The sequence below is a fragment of the Microcaecilia unicolor genome, chromosome 6 (genome assembly GCF_901765095.1).
Source record: "Microcaecilia unicolor chromosome 6, aMicUni1.1, whole genome shotgun sequence".
In the NCBI taxonomy this organism is placed as follows: Eukaryota; Metazoa; Chordata; class Amphibia; order Gymnophiona; family Siphonopidae; genus Microcaecilia; species Microcaecilia unicolor.
In genome coordinates, this window is record NC_044036.1 from 137,198,126 (window position 1) to 137,215,102 (window position 16,977).

The window sequence follows — 16,977 nt, forward strand, 5'->3', positions numbered from 1 at the left end:
TTTCCGTTTTTGATGTTCTATTGGCCTGGTTTGGTCTCCTTCTGTTGCTGAGAGGAGGTGACTTGCAGAGATGCTGTTCCTGATTTCAGATCATCTCATTTTGTTTAATATGTTTGGCCTCTTCATTTCCCCTCTTTTAATTCAAGAATTAAGATGTTAAATCTCTCAATTACCACATCCTGATTTGAAACTGATTTTAAGTTTATTTGTTAATCATTAGCATGTGTATGTATACATGTGTATGTATATATATATTTTTATATTTTTCCTCAGAGTCAGCAGTAGGTAAATCCAGAGACTGATGGGTTGTGCCCATCTGCCAGCAGGTGAGATAGAGAACACTGAACTTGGTGTTATAGGACGACCAGCTGCACCTCCAGTCATTCTCTGGAATCATCAGCAGGGAGGCTCCATTTCCAGCTTGGCTGGTTCTATTGAGCCAGAGGGTCTGGGCTGGTCTTGTTCTCCAACTTCTGAATCTGACTCTGTCTAACCACAATCATGGCATAGACCGTGGTAGTCTTCCCAGTACTGACTTTTCTTCCCAGTTACCGGTTTTGTTACCTGATCTCCGCTAAGCTCCTATGGATCCATTCTTTCTAAACAGGATTCCTTTGTTTATCCCACATTTAAAAAAAAATTCCGTTACCATTTTCATCTCCACCACATTCCAGGTATCTACTACTCTGTACATGAAAAAATACTTCCTTACATTTTTCTTGAGTCTGCCCCCCTTCAACCTCAATTCATGTCCTCTCGTTCTAGCGCCTTCCCGTCTCTGGAAAAGGTTTGTTTGCAGATTAATACCTTTTAAATATTTGAACGCCTGTATCATATCACCCCTATTCCTCCTTTCCTCCAGGACATGTACAGGTCAGCAAGTCTCTCCTCGTACTTAGTGTTATGGTACCGAGATACTGTGAGTGCACACAGAGCTGGTTGCTGCACTTGCAATGCCTCCACTTCCCTGGCTTTAACCCTGATCCAAAGGTTAAATGGTTAAAATCACATGGCTGCCATGTTAGGTCACTTGAATGTGCTGATATAAATTAATTAATAAAATGTCATCACTTTACATTTTTCATCATCTTACTTTTCTTTATTGATTTTTATTACATAGTGGTTGTGCTGCATTTGGAGGATTGGCTTTTTTGTAAATATCCGTCTCATAATTAGTAATGGGATCCATTATTTTAATGTTTCAAATGCAACACTAGTCGATATGGAATATGTTTCTGTGCAAAAGGAGTCAAATAACTATTAAAAAAAAGTTAATAAAAATAATTTTCTTATCTTTTTTTTCCTTTCTCTCTAACAGGTGACAAGAAAAGTGAAAACCATGCAGATGTTCCATAAGCCAGTGAGCTCCGCTATGCAAGGTGATAGGCTGGGCCTTTGTGTCACTCAGTTTGACCCCAAGCTACTTGAGCGAGGCCTGGTCTGTACTCCTGAATCTCTCAGTACCATCCATGCTGCAGTCATCTCGGTAAAGAAGATCCCGTACTTCAGAGGTTCCCTTCATACCAAAGCCAAGTTCCACATTACAGTAGGGCATGAAACAGTGATGGGAAAAGTGATGTTCTTCGGCCCATCCCCTGATAACTTTGATAAAGAACCCCAGGAGAACTGCTTTGACTTTGAAAAAGAATATTTATACCAAGAAGAATATTTGTGCAGTGATTCCAAATCTTCTGAAGACAAGGAGAATAAGCAGATGGGAGAGAGGCAGATTCCCAAACAACAATGGGCTTTGTTAGAATTTGAAAAACCAGTTACCTGTCCTAAACCCTGCCTTGTGATTGGCTCTAAGCTGGATACAGATATCCATGCAAACACCTGCAGACTGGCATTCCATGGCTTGCTAATGGAAGGGCTGGAGGATAAGAACTACACAGAAACCTTTCTTCCCAAATTGAAGATGTACAAACTGAAGCACAAGGAGGGGCAAGTGGAGAGGGTAAGCCTCAGTCTGTCAGACTAGTGTGTTTAAAGAAGAGGATGTTAATGAAATCTACAGAAAACAACTGATGTGTTACATATTCATTGTGCAGTGGTTGACTCTGGTGCTCACCACCTAACTTGGGTCACACTTGATTGATTTATAATCGGCCTATTCACTGCTGTCAAAATCTTAGGAGGAGTACTACTTAATAATGGTATTTAAAATGGTGAGGAAAGCATATCATAAAACTGCCTGATTTATAAAAGGATTGTCTTCAAGTTAAAGAAATACTTGTATATAAATTAGTTTATTTATTTATTTATTTATTTATTTATTAATTAGGCTCTATTTTACCACCTTTTTGAAGGAATTCACTCAAGGTGGTGTACAGTAAGAATAGATCAAACATTGAGCAATTGGCAATTACAGCAGTAAAAATATTCAAAGACAATACAAAGTATGGCATGGTATACTACTTACAATATCAACACAATATGTAATAGGACATTTTAATTGATAGTGAAGGGTAAAGCAAAGATGTAACATATAGATAGGTAAGAAAGTAGGAAGAGTTAGAAAGTAAGGTGATTGATTTAAAGAAAGTTGCACATGAGGTCAGAGAGATGGTTAAGTATTATCTCAGCTACTACTACTACTACTTATCATTTCTATAGCGCTACAAGGCATACGCAGCGCAGTACAGGTAGGGTAGGAGTGGATAAATATGTCCTGCTGCAGTATGTGCAGCCCGAGTCACTCCTTGTGTGTGTGAGTGAGACTAACAAGTTAGTTACTTCTTCCATTAAAGGCCTGGTTGAAGAGCCAAGCTTTCACCTGCTTCCTGAAGTAGAGATAGTCTTGTGTTAAGCGCAGCTTTTCGGGCAGTGCATTCCACGGTGTGGGGGCTACTCCGGAGAAGGCTCGCTAGCGGGCATCACATCGTGTAATGTCTTTTGGAGAGGGTGCAGTTTATGAGGACAGGAAATTTTTCCCAGGTAACTAAGCAGTTACATGGGTAAAATTGTTGGTTGACTGTTTCCTTCCCGTATATTGGTTTAAAGTCCCCACACTTTCACAGTTTGGCAAGTTTTGTCCATGGCAGACAGTGCATAGGGATTGAATTTTTAAATCCTTGTTTTTGCTATTTAGTGCTAAATTTTGCCTCTGTGCAAGAAATAACCTGAGGCTCAAGGTGGCTGCAGATTATGAATTTGCTTGCAAGTTACTGCCCTCTATGAGAGCTATTTTGCTGAGGAGTTTCGGTTGCAACAACTTAGCCTGCTGATTTGAAAATTGAATCCTCCGTGTCCATATTGTACTTGCAGTGTAGTGAAGGCGTTCCCAGGGTGAGATGGGGTTGGGGAGAAAACATTGTACATCATTTTGGGTCTTCAAAGCTATATGTAGTTTAGAAAAAAGCAGGGACAAATCTCTGCAAGGTATAATTGTCTTCAGCAGCTTTCAAAATGAGTGTGTGTGCGTGCATACTTCCTTGTTGAAAATTGATGCAAAGACAGTGGGGCCATGAGGGCAATTGTAAAATCAAGTTTTGTGGGTAAAAAAAGCACTTTAGTCATGGAGATTTTCTATATGTAAATAAATATATACATGTAGAGCCATTTTTGCATGTATTTTCCTTGGTGTGAGGAGGTTCACTCTGGGGACAGAGAGGTTCAGCGCTGCATAATTTTTCAGTTTTACAAGTAAATTTGATGCAAAAAAATCTGAAGAGACAAGTTAGCAGGTATAAATGTGTGCAGGCACTTTCACTTTGAAAATTATCCCAAGAAAAGTTCATGTGGGCTTTTACTTTGAAAGCCAGCAAAGTTTGCCTACTGTTAACCCATGGAAGTTATAAAATTACTTCCCTATGAGGCCCCTGAAAAGATTTTCCTTTTATAAAGGCAGCATAAGAGCTGGTTTGCTTTTATAAAACAGGATCCCAGAACTAGGCCCGGTAGCACATGTGCTGTCCCACGTTTTGCATCTATTCTGTGTACTTCAGCACGTAGACATGCATTTTTAAAAAATACACCTGTACCTCACATTCAGTCCGAAAACTGCCCCCAGAATGCCTGTGTGTGGACAGCATTGAAGTACACAAACGTGTACATGTGAATTCACTTGCACAATTTTACAGTAGCCATTTTATGTATGTAAAATGTACTTTACATGTGAAAAATGTTTGATAAAGTTACCACATATGCCTAAATAAATGTTAATATATTTTTTGGGAGTAAACAGCAAATTGCTGTCTTGTTTTTGTATTATTATTTTTGTTTGTTTTAATGTATTTTAAGTTGATATGTTGGCTGTGAAATGCATTCATCAGACAGGTTGTGTATTTGTAGTATATAAATCCTAAATACTACAGACCCTACCATGAAATTGTTCCTAGAATGAGCGTTATCATGGTTGCTATAAACATTATTAGATTATCATAAGTCAGACGTGTTGAAGATTTTCACCAAATCAGTTTTGTGTGTGGGTTTTTTTTTTTTTTTTTTTTTAACAATACAGTTAGCACATCTGATATCGATTAGATCTATAAGTTTTAGCAAAAATACTGTAATAATATGTAGGTAAAATCTGGCATTTCATTGTGGTGCACTGAAGTGCTACAGTGGGTAGCGTGTTTGGATATGGCTTCTGGTGAAAGACTGGAGACTATCGTGATTATAAAGGAGGTGTGGAGAAAAAAGCTCAGAAATGTGAATGGTCGTATGGTGGCTGTTTATAGCCAGAAAAATGCCGTCTTCCCATTCACTGTTGAAAACTATTTGAAATATTTAGATCCTGTGTATCAGTTGTGAGGGACACTTCGTTGTTTTCCAGAAACCCAGATCCTAAACCACATCTCCTCTCTCTTCTGGCTTTCTTGCAATAAGCCATTGATTGTCTTTCTAATTTTGTTTAGCTTCAAAAATTTTTTTTTTCTTTCCTTTTGTTTTTGTTCCATGGAAAGCTGTTGATGAAGGCTTTTTGTGTGGGCATGTAACATTTTTCAAAAATCATTCACGTCAGTGACATTGTTATATGAATTCCGTGTTTTGCTTTTAAGTTGAAAGGCTTAATTGGGGTTTGTGGAGTGTGTAGGCCCTGTGGGCCAAAAGATACCTATACTTGAATTCTTTGTAAGCTGATTTTACAAGCAGCTTGACTGCAGTAGTACTGTACAAGAATTTTGTTCGGGAGGACCTGCGTTTGGTTTGTGACTTGCTTTTGAGTTTCCCTTGTCTTTAGAAAAGGGTTTGTTGTGAAGATGCAAACGTTACAGCCCTTCCTCTTGGCAAAATTTCAGTTGACATCTCACTGGGGTATTCCCCAAGTGGAAGGATCTGGTTGATTGAAGGTTTATTTGATGTCATTGTGAGGAATGTTCCATTCAATGTGACATGGCCAGAAGCTACTGTACACATTAATGATGGATAAGCATCTATGAATGCCTGGTTTTAATAACTACTCTGGTGCAGGGACAGGAACACTGGGCGGTGATGGTGGTTTTAGATCAGGAACCTGCCAGCTGATAGGATTCTGAATCAGAGGGGCACACCCTTGAGTTAACAGATGGACGATGACAAAAGCCATTGAGTTTAGGAGGCACCTAATTTTGGCTTGGACAGCATGGACAGTGTTTTCTGTTTGTAAGGGAGCTGCTATGTTTCCTCCTGTCTAGGTGAATAAGTCAATTTTTCCTTTCCTGAGAAACAAATGTGCTCCTAAAGCTAGTGCCCCTGGGGAAAACTATAATCACAGAATTTTCAGAGCAGAGAACGAAAAAGGAGGTCTGAAGAAAAATGTCTGTATTTTAATTGTACACCCAGCTGTACCAAAGTAGAAAATAATCACATTGAACTTATGCACATTATGGGCCCTTCTGACCTCTGTGCACTTCCTTGTTTTCTTCTCTGGTTAAGTTTGTCCTAGAAAAAAGTTTTATTGTTCTATGGATTATTTTTTTTAAAGGAAATATGCAGCCTTTCTGAAAAACTGTTACTATCATGGCAAAAATGTTAAGCAAGTATTTCTCCTATATGAAATTTAAACAGGTGCAGTATTTATTCCAAATCTATTAAAATAACCGTGCTTGTCCCAGAGTAATGTAGGAGAAATCACCCAAGGCAACTGTGATTGTTTCCTTTTCCATGCATGATGTGCTGAGAGACCAGAATTGAAATGCCAGATGCTGGTTCTTATGTATTCTGGCTTATAGTGTGAAAAACATACATAACAGTATGAGACATCTGAGCTATTACTTCCTATGTGACTACAGCACAGGTCATTGCATAGCCCACCTTGTGTTTTTTGTTGTTTTTTTTTATTAGGAAAAAGGAGGTGATGATGCCCCAGAACAAGACTGTTGAGGAACCAAGGAAACAGCAGAGCAGTCTATCTGCAAACTCCAAGACGGCAACAAAAATGGAGCAGAACAGACAAAAGAAAATCCAAAATAAGTTTATTAATGGTTAACAAATTAACGGTGCCCAACACAGGCTGTGTTTTGCCCACTCAAGGGCTGCGGCAGGGGCAAAAAAATGTTGAAAACTGAACACATACCAATGTTTTATACACAAAAGGTAGAACCACCACAGTATAACAGTAAAAGCCATGTCTGACTGCTGCTGTCTTGTGTCTTTTGTTGTTATACTGTGGTGGGTGCTACCTTTTCTGTATACTACATTGGTATGTGCCCAGTTTTCAACAGTTTTTGCCCCTGACGTAACTGTTGTGTGGGTGAAACATGGCCCATGTCGGGCATTGAGAGTTTGTTAACCATTAGTATTTTGGACTTTTTTTTGCCTGTAAGACTGTGTTGAGACCTCATTTAGAATAATGTGTACAATTCTGGAGAGTCAACTTCAAAAAGATATAACGATAGGATAGAGTCGGTCCAGAGGGTGGCTATTAAAATGGTCGGTGATCTTCATCATAAAGCATATGGAGACAGACTTAAAAATCTTAATATGAATACTTTGGAAGAAAGGCGGGAGAGAGGAGATATGATAGAAATTCTAATTTCTATGTGGCATAAATGCACAGGAAGAGAGTCTTTCATTGAAAGGAAGTTGTGGTATTAGGGGACATAGGATGAAGGTGAAAGAGACTAGGATGTAACCTGAGGAAATGCTTCTTCACGGAAAAGGTGGTGAATTTGTGGAACAGCCTCCTTGTGGAAGTGGTGGAGTTGAAAACAGTTTCTCAATTCAAGAGAGCTTGGTACAAGTCCATAGGATCTCTAAGGGAGTGATAGAGAGAGTAGATGGCATGGATAGGCAGACTGGAGAGGCCATGTGATCTTTGTTTCTATTAGCTAATCAAATGTCTTCTGCACTTTATTATTTTGATCGTTTGTGCCTTTGTGCTTCCAGTGTAGGTGTCTATGCAGTGTGGAATTTATAGATTTTTTCGAAGTGGTTATAAAGGACAAGATATATTTGCAATCAGATACATAAAGTTCTAAACACATCAATCATATTGCCAATGGAATCTGACTTTGATTTAATGACACTGTATAAAATCCACATTTATTCTAACTATAAATCTAGTTTTGGAGTAAAAGTGAAAAATCTGATCTAGACCGAAGTTAATTTATAATGTCTTGTTGCACTAGTTAGCTCTTGTATTATGTTCAGTTTGCTCCTCTTCAGTGTTAGGAGCGCAGAGAGAAAAGAATATGCATGACCATGTGGCCAAGTCAAGATTATTGATTTTGTGAGCCTTATCATTGAAGTCTGGATAGAGAAAGTGAAAGGGTAAGGGAGGTTGGACGCATAAAGAGGGAGTTCATTGTAGCAATGAGATTTTGAGTATTGGAGATGAGTTTATCAGGTAGACATTCTGGTTTTACTTGTGTGGTTCAGTAGCAGACTGGAAGGAGGTCAACACTGGCACAGAAATTGATCCAGGGGTGCTCTGCAGATCAGGTTTAGGAATATAGAGATAAACCTCTGGGAGAGTAAGCTAAGGCTGAGGTTTGGTAGACCTTTGGTATAGCCCCACTGGGGCTATCCCAAAATTAAATGCGGAACAGTGATGTTACAGATTATTTGGTTAGAATGTAATAATAGATTTCTTAGTGTCTGAATTTTCTTTTAACTAAGCAACAAGCTTGATAAAAACATTTTTCAGTCCATTTGTTCATGTTGTTAAAGAAAGAACAACTGTTGCTGCAAATTGTCTGTTTCAAAAGGCAGTCAGGCAAGTTAATTCCACAGCTCTTGTATTTTTCCATGGCTCAGTGAAACAAAGTTTTTTGATATGGTCAACTATGTTCCGCTCTGGTGCCCCAGAGCTCATTAGATACCTTAACCCTCCCTACAGAGTTCTAAAGTGCAAACAATTTGTGCTTTACCTACCAAAAAGAAACTAATAACAAAGCCAAAAAGTTTGCATCTGCATTAGCTACTCTTGCTTAAAAAAAAAAAAAACCACAAAAGCAAGCTATTTAAAAAGTAACTTATGGCATAATTGAGACACAAGAAGAACCACATGCTCATCTCCAATGTAGTATATGTCATCCAGTGTAAAAAATGTGGCAAAGGGTGCTATATTGGAGAAGCAAGCCAGATGCTGAAGAAGAGATTTAATTTACATAGACATCATATGAAAAATGCAAGTGCCAACCAGAATGTTACCTTTGTGGGACAGCACTTTACAAAACCAGAACACTGTACCGATGATTTTATGGTGAGAATACCGAAAGGAAACTTTAAAACAATACAGAAACGCAAGACCTTTGAAGTCAAAATGATGAAATATTTTGACACCCACCAGACAGGACTTAACAAAGATCTGGGTTTTCTAGTCCATTATAAACCATGAAATTCCACTGCTTTGTCACTCTCTGATCACCATCCTCATCCTCTCAGCCCTCCCTGTCTCTCACCTAACCCACCCCTCCCTCATCCTTTCAGGCTGTCACTGAAATACTTTGATATTTCACTTATATTTATTTGTTACATTTGTACCCCACATTTTCCCATCTATTTGCAGACTGTTATCAAAATTTGCTTATTTCTGATCTGACGAAGAAAGGCTACCTTCAAAAGCTAATCAAAAAATGTATTACGTTAGTCCAATAAAAAAGGTATCATCTTTTCTGTTTTATTTTATTCTATTTCTATTGATTACCTAACAAGAAGAATTACAGAATTCATCTAGATAACTTAGGCCAATCATTGTGAACCGCACAAAGAGCAGCACGTTTCTTGGGTTTCAGTAGCATGTTGAATAGTCACATAGCAAGCAGATATGTCGATTTAGTTTTTACTACAGTTCGTCACGTGACTTATACTTTGTAAACTAAACATGTTGTATCTTTATTACCCATTACTGAGTGTTCTTTATAACAGTGGGACAAAGGTGAATTCTTTTTATCTTCACCAGATCACCTTTATTTTCCCTTCTGCTTCATTCTCTTACCCTTCCTTTGACCATTGCTATTTCCAGAGGAGGTAACTGTGCATCTTTCCTCATTCAAAGTCGATGCCTTTTCACCAATCCCATTTCTACCCATCTTCCCTACTGTTATCCCTTCCTTCTGTCATATCTCAAATCTATCACTTTCCATCGCAATAGTTCTGCCTCAACCATTCTGTGATCACACCATTCCTCAAAGCCTTCGCTGAACCGTACTTGCCCTGCCAACCATTGTCCTATCTTCTTCCTCTCTTTTGTGTCCAAGCTACTAAAATGTGCTGTTCACATCCACTGTTGAGTTTCTTTGATCTCTAACCATTCTGAATCCACTCCTAACTCGCTTTTGCCTTTTACATTTTATGACTTAGCCCTTGCTAAATTCTCCAGTCGTCTGTTCTGGTGAAATCCAAGGTCCTTTACTCAATCCTCATCCTTCCTGACCTATTCTTTGCTTTTGACACCATTGATCACCTTGTACTTCTTGATGTTCTGTGGTCACCATTTGGAACTTAACATGGCCAAGACAGAACTACTTTCCTTTCTCCTGAAATCCATCCACCTCCTTTCTTCCCACTTTCTCTCTTTCTGTGATGATGCTGATGTCCTCTTGAACCCCTCAGCTTGTACACAAAATTACTACTAAAACCTTTTCTTTCTTTCTGTATAATTTCACCAAATTCCATCCCTTCCTTTCTATATACACTACCAATACATTTGCTTATATTCTCATCACTTCTGGCTTAGACTATTGCAACCTGCTTCTTACAGGTCTCCCACTGAACCAACTCTCCCCACTTGAATCTATTCAAAATTCAACTGTGTGGCTTGTCTTCAACAAGTGTTGCATGAGCCCCCTTCTGAAGTCATTTCATTGGCTCCTAATCTGTTTTCACATACAGCTAAAAAAAATCTCTCATACTCACTCAAAGTGCATTCATCCTGTAGCCCTTCATTTACCTGTCTTTGTTCATCTGCCCTTCCTCTCCACTGTAAGCTCTGGACTCTGTTCTTTCCAAATGACTGTGCCAAACTCCTGGAATAAACTTTGAGTAGGTGCATCATACTCCCTTTTTGGCTTTGCCATCTTTTAATGCTGCTTTTACATCTTAACCCCTTATTCTCCTGCTCATACTCGTATTGCTTTTAACCCTGTTCCATTATAAATTAAACTTACTACTTCTCTTATTTGTCCTGTTCATCTTGAGTAGATGTAAGCTCTACAGGGACTCTCTTGTATGTGTACAGTGCTGGGTGTTATAAAAATAAGCGGTAGTAGTAGTATGAATGAGCAGCTTGTTTTGAAATTACCTACTGTAGGCGGATTTCCCAGATAATAAATTACCTGAAACAAGGTTTCCCAACAGAACTATCCGCAAGCAGAATATTCTGTTCTCTGTCTAGGGGAAGGGGGAAAACCTTGGCTATGGCCCTACATGCCACTATTTCGGTCAGAGAGAGAGCTGAGAAATCAGGCTGAGATATATATTAGCTTTATTAGGGATAATATAAAAAACGATATACAAAATAGAGATTTGGCAAAGCTTTGGCTGAACAAAAATACTGGCAGTAATTCTTACAACTATATTATCACACTACACACATTTCTTACTGGTTGCTAGGTAAACTTGCACAACTGATTAGAATGCAATAACTATGTTACGAGGTAGTATGGTAATTAGCAGCTTCTTTCCCGACCTAGGTTATGACTAACACCAGCCTTATGCTCAGGTAATCACCACTCGCTAACCCAGACTAATAGGAGATAGATCACTGTCTCTCACCAGGCAGGCTGACCTCCGGGGGGACGCCTCTCAGGAGTAGCCCAGGTTACCTCCCAGACTCAAGCTGAGATATCAGCGAGTCTTCGTCAGAGCCATGACAGGCACTCTGCAGAAGTCAGCAAAGGCACAGGTCACACCTTGTAGGTAGCTGAATCACATGGTACTCTTCCAGATACACAGTTCATCAGTTGGTGGACCTTCTTAGGTCACTGGTCTTCTTTCCACCTCCACCTTCTTCCAAGGATTCCGACTCACTAACTCCCCAACTCTTCCCGCTCTTCCAGCGCCTCTCGGTCAGGTGATACCAATTATCCTCTTGTACCATCCTGTGCATGGCAAGAAGAGTTCTTGTTTTTCTCTTTGTGACCTTGGAAATGGTAACTTCTGGTGCCATGCCTGCCTCCCTTCTCATCATCTCCGAGATAGAAGGGGAATAATTGGAGCACAGAGTGTCCTTGGCTTTAGCAAGCCTGTCAGTGATTTTCCACAAACTGAAGCTGACTCTGACACAGAGGTTTGCAGCAGCCATCTTCTAGTAACAAGATGTCATAGGCTTGTATAGGCCAAGACCAGCAAGGGAGACACAGGGACATACCCCTACACTACCAAATCTCCAGCATTTTGCTGGACTATCTAACATCTTATCCACCGAGTTTTCTGTTTGTTCTGCACTTTATGCATGGTCGAAGTCATACATGTTTGGGTTTCTGCTGAGTTAGGTAGTCTCCTGGAAAAAGAAAACTCCATTAAGTGTCCGAAAGCCATTGGAGAAAATTGTTGAAGGCAGAAGAGTGGAAGAAGCCCTGTTATTTTCTACTGAAATTACTTTATAATATAAAACAATACTTTGTGTCTCTGAAGGGTGTAGAGTGCGGCACTTTATGCTTGCAAATGTCTCTTACTCTTTAACTGAATTTTGCTTAGATTGAAATTCGAATTTAGCAGTTTTTTTTACTGTGCATTATTTCTAAAGTGTTTACTTTTGTTTTTTTTAACGGAATAAGACCACCTTGTGTGTAATGGCCCAAACTGGTTTACAATTAACAATGAGCAAGAAAAGGTAAAACAAAGAGAGGCGAGTTTAAAGGGAATGATAATAGGTAATTACAAAATAGAGACCAGCCAGAGAATAAGTGGACGGAACATTGGGAGGTTTCCTCTGTTGCCTCCATCTCTGTTCTTGCAGTACTTAGCATACCTCCATTAGTCAGGCAGAACCAAACAAAACCAAACACAAACTTCAAAGCAGGTGAACCAGCCACTGCCAGTTTACAGCAGGTACAGCTGCCTCTAACTTCCAAAGACGAATTCACTGAAGGTACAGTTCATTATCTGACATACATCACACACTGATTTGTTGTCTCTCTTGTTTTTAACTTTTTGCTTTTCCTTTGTAATCGTCATGCTAAGTGATTTCTTGGGCATCCTCATTAGAGCCAGTTTGTTCGTTTTCAAAAAGGCGTTGCTGCTGAGATGTTCAAGCCTATAGAAAAATTTGGGTGTGAGTTTTCCAGGACATCCCTCATCTGGTCCCAAGTCTATTATTGAATTGAAATGGAAATGATTGCATTACTTCTAGGCACTTTAGAGGAGTAATTTAAGAAGACTGGCATACCCAAGAGTTTGGTAACCAGTATTTACGACAAAAAAAAAAAAAAAATGCAGCCCTGCATCTGGGAACCAAAAATGTAAGAAAACTGCAGCTGATAGGGACAACGGGTTAATAATTATTGTTTAGCTTTTCACTACTATTTCTTTATCTGCTGTTGTTTTCTATGTTTCTATGTAATTCTCTGAGGACAAGCAGGCTGATATTCTCACGTGTGGGTGATGTCACATCGACCTTGGAGGATTTTCAGCAAAAATCTCTAGAAGTCTCTTCTGGAGCGTTCCACCGCGTGTGGCATTCGTACTGTGCATGTGCGCATGTAGTTTCCCCGCCCGTCGCGCGGTCACACTCAGTTTCTTCTTTTCCACGTCTGAGGAGACACTGAGTTCTTTTGCGCTTCGCGTTTCTTCTGGTTCCCGGAGAAGAAGTTTCTTCTTTTTTCTCGGCCTTTCGGCTAAGTGCGAGTATATTCTGTTGTTATATATTTAAAAAAAAAAAAAAAGTTCCTTTACTTTTCTAGTTACTTATTCCTTTCTTGGTAAGTTTCCTTCATTTTTTCATTGCGACCGTTTTTAGGCTGCTCGGTCGGGTTTTCTTCCCTTTTTTGTTGTGTCTATTTTTTTGACACAATCGCGTTTTTTGATTTCACAGAGGCTACTTTCCCCGCCATGTCATCGAAGACGCCCAGCGGCTTCAAACCATGTACCCGCTGCAACCGGACCATCTCGGGCACTGATCCGCACGCCGTGCCTTGGGCCCAACCATCGCCCGGAGAGCTGTAAGTTGTGTCTTCAGATGAAGAAGCGCACCCAGGTCTCAAGAGAAAAGCTTTTTGGGTCCGGTGCGTCGACGGCGTCGACGTCGAGGGTTGCATCAGCGTCGGGAGACCGGGTAAAGGCTGCCAAAAGACAGATGCACGCTGAGAGCAGTGATGCATCGAGTGGGTCTCCACCCGCCTCGGCGCCTCCTGCTTTGCAGGCCCCCCGGGACTGACCTGTATCGGCCCCGGCCCTGAGGAGGCATGTGGATTCCACGTCCTCCTCACCGGTACCGAGGAGTCTCGATGACGGGCGTCGGGTGAAGGTCAAGAAGCACCGTCATCGTCCTCTTTTGTGCGGGAAATGTCTGAGGCCATTCCCTTCCCTGTGGAGACTGTGGATGAGCCCAGGGCTAAGATGCTCGAGGTCCTGGATTATCCATCTCCACCTAAGTCTTCTACCACGGTTCCTTTTCATGATACACTCAAGGAAGTGCTGATGAGGAGTTGGGAGAAGCCTCTTTCATGCCCAACTGCCCCCAAAAAGGCTGAGTCCCAGTATTGGATCCACGGGGAACCCAGTTTCGTCCGGCCTCAGTTGCCTCATGATTCTGCGGTGGTGGATTCCGTTCTCAGAAGGGCCAAGAGTTCTAGGAACTTTGCCTCGGCACCCCTGGGGTGGGAACACAGAACCTTGGATTCCTTTGGGAGAAAGGTGTATCAGGCTGGCATGCTCGCGTACAAAATTCAATCGTACCAGCTCTACACGAGCATTCATTTGCGGAACTCAGTGAGGCAGCTTGAGAGCTTGGTTGATGCGCTCCTGAGCCTTTTCGCCAAGTGTTCAGGCAGCAGAAGGCGTGTCGCAAATTCCTGTCCAGGGGTATTTACGATACTTGCGATTTGACATCCAGATTCTCTGCTATGGGTATAGTGATGCGCAGACTCTCATGGCTGCGTGCCTCTAACCTGGAGGAACGAACTCAGCAGAAGATTGCGGATATCCCTTGCCGGGGGGGATCATCTTTTTGGTGAGAGGGTTGAAGAGCTGATTGATCATCTCTATCAGCGTGATAACGCTATGGACTTTCTCTCCCACCGGACGCCTTCTGCATCTACTTCCACATCTAAGAAGTTTTTTAGAGGGAAGAGAAGTGTTCCCTACGCCTCTAGGGGCCGTAGGTGTACTCCTGTTTCTCGACAGCCGGTTCAGGCTCTGCCCCAGCGCGCTCGTTCTCGTCAACAGCGTGCGCCAAAGCAGGCCCCTGCAGCTCCCCAGCAAAAACCAGGGACGGGTTTTTGACTGGCTCCAGTTGAGCATAGCCGCCATAAACGTGTCTGTGCCGGTCGGAGGGAGGTTAAAATTTTTTCACTAAAGGTGGCCTCTCATAACTTCCGACTGGTGGGTTCTTCAAATAGTCCGGTTAGGATACACCCTCAATCTGGAATCCAAACCTCCAAATTGCCCACCGAGAGCTCAGTCCTTCAGCTCTCAGCACAGGCAAGTACTTGCAGAGGAACTCTCCGCCCTTCTCAGTGCCAATGCGGTCGAGCCCGTTCCACCAGGGCAGGAAGGGCTGGGATTCTATTCCAGGTACTTCCTTGTGCAAAAGAAAACAGGGTGGATGCGTCCCATCCTAGACCTAAGGGGCCTGAACAAATATCTGGTCCGAGAAAAGTTCAGGATGATTTCCCTGGGCACCCTTCTTCCCATGATTCAGGAAAACGATTAGCTATGCTCTCTGGACTTAAAGGATGCTTATACTCCCATCTCGATACTTCCAGCTCACAGGAAGTATCTGCGGTTTTGGCTGGGAACGCAGCACTTTCAGTACTGTGTGCTGCTGGCCTTTGGCTTGGCGTCTGCGCCCAGGGTATTTACCAAGTGCCTGGCAGTTGTTGCAGCGTCACTACGCAGACTGGGAGTGCATGTGTTCCCTTATCTCGACGATTGGCTGGTGAAGAGCACCTCCCAGGCAGGAGCTTTACAGTCCATGCGGATGACTATTCAAGTGCTAGAGCTACTAGGGTTTGTAATCAATTACCCAAAGTCCCATCTAATCCCAGTTCAAAAATTGGAATTCATAGGGGCTCTGTTGTGCACGAAGATAGCTTGTGCCTATCTTCCCGAGACAAGAGCGGACAACCTTCTGTCTCTGGTCTCCAGGGTTCAAGCGTCTCAGCAGATCACGGCTCGGCAGATGTTGAGACTTCTGGGGCATATGGCTTCCACAGTTCATGTAACTCCCATGGCACGCCTACACATGAGATCAGCTCAGTGGACCCTAGCTACCCAGTGGTTTCAAGCTACAGGGGATCTAGAGGATGTGATCCAGCTGTCCACCAACTTTCGGAATTCCCTTCAGTGGTGGACAATTCGATCCAATCTGGTTTTGGGGCGCCCATTCCAAATCCCTCAGCCACAAAAAGTGCTGACGACGGATGCATCCCTCCTAGGGTGGGGAGCGCATGTAGATGGGCTTCATACTCAAGGAGCTTGGTCCCTTCAGGAAAAGCGTCTTCAGATCAACCTCCTGGAGTTGCGAGTGATCTGGAACGCTCTAAAGAGATCGGCTGTCCAATCAAATTATTCAAATTCAGACAGACAACCAGGTTGCCATGTACTGCATCAACAAGCAAGGGGCACCGGATCTTGCCCTCTGTGTCAGGAAGCCGTCCAGATGTGGCTTTGGGCTTGCCAATACGGCATGTTTCTCCAAGCCATTTATCTAGCAGGTGTAAACAGCTGTCTGGCCGACAGACTGAGCAGGATAATGCAACCTCACGAGTGGTTGTTGAACATGACTGTAGCTCGAAAGATCTTCCGAGAGTGGGGCACCCCCTCGGTGGATCTTTTTGCCACTCAATTCAATCACAAGGTCCCTCAGTTCTGTTCCAGACTACAGGCCCACGGCAGGCTAGTGTCAGCTGCCTTTCTTCTTCATTGGGGGACAGGCCTTCTGTACGCGTATCCTCCCATACCTCTGGTGGGGAAGACTTTGCTGAAACTCAAGCAAGACCGAGGGTCCATGATTCTGATAGCGCCGTTTTGGCCCCGTCAGATCTGGTTCCCTCTTCTTCTGGAGTTACCTTCCGAAGAACCGTGGAGATTGGAGTGTTTTCCAACCCTTATCAGTCAGAACGAGGGGGCGCTTCTGCATCCCAACCTCCAGTCCCTGGTTCTCACAGCCTGGATGTTGAGAGATTAGAATTCGCCTCCTTGGGTCCTTCTGAGGGTTTCTCCCGAGTCTTGCTTGCTTCCAGGAAAGATTCCACTAAAAGGTGTTACTCCTTTAAATGGAAGAGGTTTGCCATCTGGTGTGACAACAGGGCCCTAGATCCTTTTTTTTGTCCTACACAGACCTTGCTTGAATACCTTCTGCACCTATCAGAGTCTGGTCTCAAGACCAACTCAGTAAGGGTTCACCTTAGTGCGATTAGTGCTTATTATCGTTGTGTAGAAGGTAAG

At 42.1% G+C, this 16,977-nt stretch overlaps 1 protein-coding gene across 1 annotated transcript in view; it reads left to right on the plus strand.

Moving 5' to 3' along the window:
• Nucleotides 1-16,977, plus strand: part of EEFSEC (eukaryotic elongation factor, selenocysteine-tRNA specific) — a 214,031-nt gene that overhangs the window by 94,269 nt on the left and 102,785 nt on the right. The window contains 1 exon segment of the mRNA XM_030206082.1: nt 1,319-1,957. Within this exon segment, the coding sequence (XP_030061942.1) occupies nt 1,319-1,957 (639 nt within the window).